Source organism: Engraulis encrasicolus, chromosome 11, assembly GCF_034702125.1.
Source record: "Engraulis encrasicolus isolate BLACKSEA-1 chromosome 11, IST_EnEncr_1.0, whole genome shotgun sequence".
Lineage (NCBI taxonomy): Eukaryota > Metazoa > Chordata > Actinopteri > Clupeiformes > Engraulidae > Engraulis > Engraulis encrasicolus.
Window position 1 is genome coordinate 18,879,304 of NC_085867.1, and position 9,060 is coordinate 18,888,363.

Consider the following 9,060-nt stretch of genomic DNA (forward strand, 5'->3'; position numbering starts at 1 on the left):
AAAGTAGCTGCATGGTTTTCTAGTCATCAGAATGAACCTACTTATGAATGCACGATCCATTGTCTCATTGTTTAGTGTGCAAGTCAGTGCCATACATCGTTGGAAAGTGTAGATTCTCCTCTTTCAAATGATGTGTATATCATCCGACATTGTATGGATTGACAAGAGCAGACATCAACTTTTGCATGCATGGGGCTCATAGAGCTCATGGGCAATTCTGGACCTCATCTCATACCGGGAATGAATCTGTAGAACCGCAACTGGTTATTATTAATGCCAAAGGAGTCTACACTTTGATTAGTACACCAGACTAGACACTACCTTAGTAAAGGTACACTTTGATCAGTCAAAAGTTAGTGATACATTTTGGTCTATTCTATGCATTGTCTATACAAGTAAATCCACTCAACAGTTACTTTTTCCAATATCAAATTGCTTATTTGTTGCATGCATTAATTTCAGAGAACAATAACTCTATACACTGATTTTATACCAGAACTGAAATTGAAAAGGAATAAGCTTAACTGTCAGAAAGAAGTATTGTGGGAGGAAAGTGTGGTGACCCCAAACTTTTGACCGGTAGTGTATATATTTAAATCATGCAATGCAATGTCTTCTAACAGTAGGATAGATGTTCACATGTGCCCAGGACTCATCTAAAAGATCCTGCGTGTTGCTGTAGTATAGCATAACTTTACTGATTCAAGGTCAGAAAGAAAATATCAACTAAAATACTACCCGTTTCACTCACATGAACCCGGCAGCGAACGTGTCCGATAATCCTATTGCTCCCCCGCCGTATGCCGAGCTAGTCTCTCCCAGCCAAACTTTCTTCCCAGGGGAGACGGCATCTACAGTCTGAACACAAAAATGCAAATAGAGGCAAAACGCAAACAAAAATGAATGCAAGGAAGTGCACGACAAAACAAGACAATGTTATTGCATGTTATACTAAATGTTAAAAAAGACAATTTCACTGGCATTAGTTATGCTTAAATTTAAAAAAAGAGAGTCAACTGCCAATGTGCTAAACCCAGAGAGCAAGGACATTATGAGAATACAGAAAGACAGAACGTCCTCTATACCAGACAGCTGGAGAAGTAGACTATGTAGGTGTGGGCATTTGCAAACAGGTGTGGATGTTCTGGTTTTAAAATGAGAAATGACTCGAGTAAATAATATTGTGCAAGTGTGTGAGAGCAAGACTGAGTGAAAGAGAGCGAGAAAGTGAGTGAATGGTTATGTGGGAGACAGAGCGAGAGAGAGAGAGAGAGAGAGAGAGAGAGAGAGAGAGAGAGAGAGAGAGAGAGAGAGAGAGAGAGAGAGATTTTTCTTGCCAAATGCATCTGTGCAATAAAGCCGAATATAGACAGCCAGAATGTCCAAAGCAGGCAGATCTGTATGAAAGAAATGCATTACACTGGTGTGTGTCTGTCTGTGTGTGTGTGTATTAAAAGAGTTATGGTACGTCGTACCTTGTGCACTTCATATATCTTTGTGGCCAACGTGTCGAGCACATTAGGATCCAGAAAGTCTTCCAATGACGTGTCTCTGCCATTGACATAATAGCTGAGAGAGGCACAAACAAATACAAACAACCTTAGAAAGTGCTGCTTTCCAGTGCAGCCAAGCACTCTTGTACTGTAGGTTCCATTCAGTACACTACTCTGCACACTCCTCCTGTGGTAATAACAGAGACGGTGAAAAGGCAGTACCTAAAAGCTTTGTCAATAGCACGAAGTGCTACAGAGCATACAGTGGCCTATACAACACGTCTGGCCTCTGATAAAAGGAAGTCAAAGACTTTTTTCATACTGCTGTTTTTCAGAATGCTTCTTTGCATTTTCACGGGTGTGTTTGTGGTTACCCACGTGACACAAAACACCCAGAATACTTTGTGCTGTCTCTGTGTTGCGTTGTGTGTCTTTTCACACAAACAGGAAAAAAAGAAAGACGACTAGATAAGAAGAGAAGATGAGTGAAAAGAAATGGCATGACAGAAATGGAGACAGAGAGAGAGAGAGAGAGAGAGAGAGAGAGAGAGAGAGAGAGAGAGAGAGAGAGAGAGAGAGAGAGAGAGACAGAGAGAGAGAGAGAGAGAGGTGAGAAAATGTGACTGAATGAATGAAAGAAAGAGGAACAAAATTTGACAAAAACAGAAGGCCAAGCTCACTTACTGATGCCAGGTGCAGGCATTGATTGCCTCGGCTCCATTCTCTAGAAAACTAAAAAGTAAAAAAATGTTTATAATTATTATTCAGAAAACCCCCGTCGACCTGCTCCTCAGCAATTTGCAAGTTTCACGGAACATTTCCTCAAGGTAATGATCCAGTGACACCAGACACATTACTAACATTCCACATACAGTATGGTAGCAATTAACCTTAGAGGTAGAGCATGTAATATTAGTCATTTATTTTCGAAATCTATGCTGCCCATTCACGAATCACAAATGTCCATGTCATAATGAACAGTTAGAAATCAATGGTGGTGAAAAAAATGCTTGAAAAGGATAACACTTCAAACCCCGCTCTGCCTGACCCCATCAATGTGTCCTTGAGCAAGACACTTAACCCCATCCTGTCCTGGTGGCAGTGAAGTACCCTGCGTGGCAGCCACTGCCGACAGTGTGTGAATGAGTGAATGTGAGGCATACAATGTAAAGCGCTTTGAGTGCTCAACAGAGTGGAAAGGCGCTACATAAATGCTGTCCATTTATCATTTGTGAATGGGCAGCATAAATTCTGGAAATAAATAACTAGAAAATATATACTATACATACACTACCTTCAAAAGCTCACCTACAAAATCATCCTCCCACAGACACTTCCTGTCTATTCATTACAAGGCATATAAAATGCACACAGTAAATGAAATACAACTTCTAAACTTTTCTTGGCCATAGCTTTGGCACAAACTACTGACGAAATTCAAGCTTTTCCTGTATACCCAATACATGCTCCAGGGTGCCACAGCTATAAAATACTGCTTTCTTTGCGGTGGATCATCAACCCACCCCTCTAACAGGTCCCGGCGGTGCTCTCTGGGTTGGCTGATGTCGGGTCCATAGAGCCCAGAGGACTGGTACAGTTTGGACTCGCTCAGAATCCTGCGGAGGTGGACAAAGTCCTGACCCAGCTGGGAGCCCTCGACCCGGACGCCGGCCTTCTTCTGATAGCTGTTGGGCTCTGACAGAGAGGAGAGAAATAAGCCCTCGCTTAGTCACAGCATCCTAAAAAAAAAAGCTTTGGTCAAGTTTGCCTGCGTGCTGTGTTGGACAGCTGCATAACTACACAAAGGCCAAGGGACAAAATTAAAATCTAAAAAAAAACAACCAAGAAGAAAGGTCTGTTCCAAAAACATGCTCATTTGATCATTAAGCTTCTATCTGCAATTCATTACTTTGAAAATCGTTCGAAAATGTTGGATTTTTTTCTTAATGCAAGTGGGATGTGCTTCTGAGAAAACAAACAAACAAACAAATAACCATTACCATTGCCTAGTTCCCAGGACATGTTGTACTGCATGGATTCGCAGTAGTCCAACAGCATCTTGGCATTCTGACTGTTCCAGGAGTTTCCGCTGGTCCTTAGCAAAGCATTCAAGCCAAAGATGAGATCCAGTCCAGTGCAGTTAGCAAAGGAATACAGCAAGTCCACCGCATACTCTGTTGAAAAATAGGGAGTTCAATCTTCAAAGACTGCTAAACAATGAGGTTGAAAGTGCTGATAAGTAATAAACAGAAGATAATATCACATAACATTTACATCTTAGATTCAGTTAGTTTCAAACATAACGATAAATAGCAGTAACACATACTCCTTAACTGCCAAATCTGATAAAAAATATGGATAAGAAACGCTTTACCCAAAGCATGACTAGCTGTATGCAGAGATTGTACAAGTGGCTGGTGGATTGTAAAGGCTTGGAATGTATATGGTAGATACAGACTTGACTGAATTTACACCACACCCCCAAAGCTCTTTATATTGAATACCTCACACTATGTACTCACACACAAACGCAGAAATGCTGTGAAAGGCACCAGTCAAGTGTACTGGGGGTAGTACAAGAGGTCATTTTCTTGGCTCAAGGGCATTTCGACCTGATATTGAACAGGTGGATTTAAACCAGGAACCTTTCATTTAACTGGATGATGCCCGCTGAGACACAGTTGCGCACCTTTCATGGAAATAACTACTGAGCTCCCTGCACATGAGCTCTCACATGTGCTGTGTGAAAAACTTCAGCTCTCATAGCAAGCCTCCATATCTCAATATATACAGTAGTTTCATTGCAAAAGTGTATGATTATCAAACCAACCTCATGCTTATCAAACTGTAATACCATAAAACCATAATAAAGAATGAGTGACTCCATGGAAAGGTGCATCTCAAAGTTGCAAGAAGCATTTGAAAGAGTGCAGCAGGGGTCCATTTTGGGCCCTCTGCTATTTACAATATATATTAATAATCTTGGTGACAACCTATCAGATGCAGATATTCACTTATATGCAGATGATACTATAATATATTGTTCTGCACCTTCCATGGAAAGCTGCATCTCAAAATTGCAAGAAGCATTTGAAAGAGTCCAGCGCAGCCTTTTATCTTTAAAATTAGTATTAAATGACAAGAAAACCAAATATATGACCTTTGCAAGGAGCCGAAGGAATATCCCTATTCCACCTCTTCTCACCTTGCAGGGCAGCTCCATCGAGTTGGTTTCCTCTTATAAGTACTTAGGTTTTGTGTTAGAGGAGGACTTGTCTTTTAAGCTTCATGTTAAGCAATTGGTGTCAAAGCTAAAATTAAAGTTGGGGTTTTATTACAGAAACAGTGCTTGTTTCTCACAGTCTGCAAGAATGAAGTTGGTAGAAGCTACATATTTGCCTGTTTTAGATTATGGGGACATTTTTTATAGAAATACCACCAAGGCACTTTTACAATCACTTGATTCTACTTATCACTCTGCATTAAGATTCATCACTAGAAGAAAGCATTCTACACACCATTGTGTGCTGTATGACCTAGTAGGCTGGCCATCATTAGACATTAGACGACATAAACACTGGCTTTTATTTATATACAAGGCCATAGTTGGCCAGCTCCCCTTGTATATACAGAGCCTTTTAAATTTTAGCAATCAAGGATACAACCTACGCTCAAGTAGCTATATTGTTTTAAATGTCCCCATGGTCAAAACAGAATTTGGTAAAACTGCTTTTATTCATTGTGCCCCAACTCACTGGAATGAGCTACAGAAATCTCTTAAACTTGCTGTTTTTATGTCTGTAAATGAGTTTAAAGCCTATCTTAATGACACTTTTAAATCTGTCTGCGCTTGCTTTTAATCTTGTAATCTCCTTTTAACCTTGTTTTATGTTTATTATTTTATGGTTTTTATTGTGTAATTTTATCTCTTCTTCCATATTGATTTGTTCTGTTTTGTCTGTGTCCTGTCTGTAAATGTATTTGTGATGTGTGCTGCTGCCTTGGCCAGGGCTCACTTGTAAAAGAGAATTTTATTCTCAATGTGATTTTATCCCTGGTTAAATAAAGGTAAAATAAAATAAAAATAAAAACTAATGCGTCTCTGAAGAACAGGTTCCCACCAGTAAATCGGACTTTTCTGTATTTTCGCTTCCGTTCCTCTTGCTGCAAGAGAAGTGCCTGAAAACTCCATTCTTTCTTGAGATTCTCCTCCAACGCTGGCGGGAGTTGTAATTTCTTACACATGTCCCCTGTTCACAAGAAAAAGATGAATGACATGAAATAATCTTTGACCTTTCATTGTCTGTTTCACGTGGAAGTAAAGAGAAGCAGTTACACTTCCACATATTCTACGTTCTGAAACTGATGTTTAGCATGCAACTGATCATTCGGGAATGAATGAATGAGGCACAGAGACGTGTTGTTCACCCACACACACACACACACACACCCTCACCCTCACCCACACACACACACAAACACACGCACACACACACACACACACACACACACACCCTCACCCTCACCCACACACACACAAAATGGGATATTTCTCTTGCAATAATGAAAACTGGTGGAACTGGATGCCAAAGTAATGCTTTGATTCTGATGTTTCCACAGTAGGGCTGTAACGATACACTCAACTCACGAGTCTGTCCGTATTACAATTTTTTACCTATGGTTCGATACACCCAGCGATTTTTGAAATATATCTTCTAAAATTAAGTTGATGTTTCAAGGCCCTGCCAGGGCCCAACAGTAGGGCACTGGGTTACTACGCTGGCGACCCAAGTTCGATTCCAGCCCAGGTCATTTGCAGATCCATCCCTGTCTCTCTCTCTCCCCACTCATTTCCTGTCTCTCCTCCACTGTCCTGTCCGAAAAACAGGCAAAAAGCCCTAAAAATAAGTTCACATTGAACAATAAAAAATATATAAACAAAAACCAGAATATTTTATAGGTAGAATAGGCAACAAGAGGCTATTAATAATTAAAAATGGTTTTAAAATAATAATGATCACATCATGTGGTTGTTTTCTGGACTGAAGAGAACTAACAGATCTTTGAAAGGGTGCATCATGACACTGACTCCTTGCATCGCGATACAGCATTGTGACTGCGTATCGCGATTTCTTGGTTCGATACAATATCATGACATAGCCGAACGCAGCCAGATGATGTAAATCAGGTTACTATTCTGCAGCCATCTTTAAAATCAGCCATAATGAATGTGCTGACATGGGGTGGAAGTCAAACTAATTCCTCCTTTGCTGTGGCTTGTGGACGTGTGACACGAGGCTCAATGTCAGATGATCAACGTTCTATTCAACATCTCACAAAAGTCATGATCTCATTTGCAACAGGGATGCTGAATGGGGAAAAGCACCCCCAGAAGTTGCTGTGCACTGGTTTGACAACGGGGAAACTGTTATGTTCTTCACCGAGGCGGGGCAACACTGATGCAAGCAGGCAATAGGAAAGGACCGTAGGAACTCATTTGACTTCCCCCCTTATTCAGTTCATGAACCTATTAATGACCACACAACACTTAGTGCAAATCCATCCAACCCCATCAAAATGTATAGCCCAAACAAAAAGTCAGTCATATTGAAAGTGTTGGCCTCCAAAGTTTAATCACTTCATGGACCCATTATAGAGAACTACCAACAACACACCTCCTGTCCATCTATTCAAAAGTTAGCATGAAAAAAAAACAACATAACATGACAAATCTGTGATGGAAGGACAGTCCGGACAGGCACAGACATCACGTATGGCCAGCCAACTGGAAAACGGAGCCCAGAGGCATAATAGCATTAACAGCCCCCTGTGGGATCACCAAAAACGACAGCTGCATCTCTTATTCAGTTCCATCCTTGGCTTATCCTCTGTCATAGCTCATAGCTAGTGTGTACCAAGGATGTTTGTATGCTTTCCTACACCCCCTGTATACCCAGGTTTTGCCTGGAAACACGCAACTGGCATAAGCCTTCCATTGGGCCTCCTCCTCCTGAGCCTGGTTTATCCAAAAGCTCAATAAAGACTTTCTTTCTTTCCCGTTTAAAGGCTATTATATTCACCATAGCCACCTTTGTTTCATCTAGTATTAAGGCTCAGTGTGGCACTCTGGGGCATACTCAAGTTGCACAACTGGGCACCAATAATGTGGACTTTGACTGCTTTCAGTGAATGAGCCTGCCTGACATCAGTAGATATGCACACTCTCCAACTCATAATAATAATAACAATAACAATAATAATAATAATAATAATAACAACAATTCATGTTTAAAAATCTGCAGATTCTTATACATGTTTTGTTTTGCATTTTTGTCCATAAAAGAAATGCCTCCGACTATGGACCTCTTTTGACCTTCCTTTCTAAGCGCCAATGGGAGACCACCCTGCTTTAATTTCAGATCCTCATTCTGACCACACACTCACACACTGAGCTTCAGACATACCAGGGGACCACAGATGAATCACCCGACTGTTTGAGCTCATCTGCTCCAGAAACAGGAATCATGCAGCTGTGGTCACATGGCAACCCCTCCGGTATTAGGGATGGGGCACTGTCTGTAACCACGGTAGCCTATGTCAATGTGCGAGCTAGTGATGGATGATGGCATAACTCACCAAGATGAGGAAAGGAGTTTTTTGGACGTCCGTGGTAACTGTAAGGATTGAATTCCATGAAGTCCTGTTTGGTCCCTCCAAATCGCAGAAAGCCAGGGCTTAGTGCGCTAGATAATGTCTTCAACTTAGGAGAACTAAAGAAAAACGAGATACTTGGGATCATTGGAGGAAACAAGATGCCTCCTTTAATAGATAATCATGTCGTTTCATAGGCCTATATGTAAGAAAAGTAAGTCATAAAGTTAGGTATGGGGGAAAGCAAGTGATCACGGTAACACATTATTTACTTACGCCAGGAGGTACATAAACTTCTCTTCGGCGACCAGACTGGCATCGATGGCCACGGAGAGAAAACGTTCGTTGACTCTATGAATCACACGATCAAGGTCCACATCCACACGCACAGATTCAAAATTAATCTTCTCAAACACATCTGGCCGAATGGAAGACCCATGGCACACAAAAAGTAACCAGGCGGCCGTGAAACAACAAACAACAAACATCCCGTTCGTGGCCATGCTGAGAGAGAAACTCCGGTTTGTCAGGTTGTGTCCTCCTTTACCAAAGACACGCTCATGTCCCTCCTTCCGTCGCAATTTACTTTTCAAACATACTCAAGGTGATTCCTCACACAGACAGCTAGGTAACATATCGTGTACTACGTTGTTTTAGAGTTCAACCTTTTGATAAAGGCTAGAGCGTACATTGCATGCGTTTTAGTACCTCGCCTTTTGACGACCTGTCCCAGAACGCACACAAAAGCGCAAGGGAGGAGCACAGCGCAGCGAGACTTCTAGCAGGCCAGGCCCACCAACAACAGAGCACGCTAGAAGGAAACCACGTGGTATTGAAATGTACACACAACCCAAAAACCACAGTCTATCCATGCTCAAAACACGTGTGGGACAGACGCCAAATAAATAATCAAATC

General features: G+C 41.4%; 1 protein-coding gene across 1 annotated transcript in view; it reads right to left on the reverse strand.

The window, feature by feature from the left end:
- Positions 1-8,898, reverse strand: part of hpse (heparanase) — a 15,582-nt gene extending 6,684 nt beyond the window's left edge. Inside the window, exons 1-8 of the mRNA XM_063210126.1 lie at positions 8,421-8,898; positions 8,130-8,263; positions 5,615-5,743; positions 3,494-3,667; positions 3,017-3,188; positions 2,178-2,225; positions 1,476-1,569; positions 752-858 (exon numbers count right to left, since the gene is read on the reverse strand). Of these exons, the coding sequence (XP_063066196.1) occupies positions 752-858; positions 1,476-1,569; positions 2,178-2,225; positions 3,017-3,188; positions 3,494-3,667; positions 5,615-5,743; positions 8,130-8,263; positions 8,421-8,647 (1,085 nt within the window). The 5' untranslated portion in view covers positions 8,648-8,898. The remainder of the gene's footprint in view (positions 1-751; positions 859-1,475; positions 1,570-2,177; positions 2,226-3,016; positions 3,189-3,493; positions 3,668-5,614; positions 5,744-8,129; positions 8,264-8,420) is intronic.
- Between the last annotated feature and the right edge of the window lie 162 nt (positions 8,899-9,060).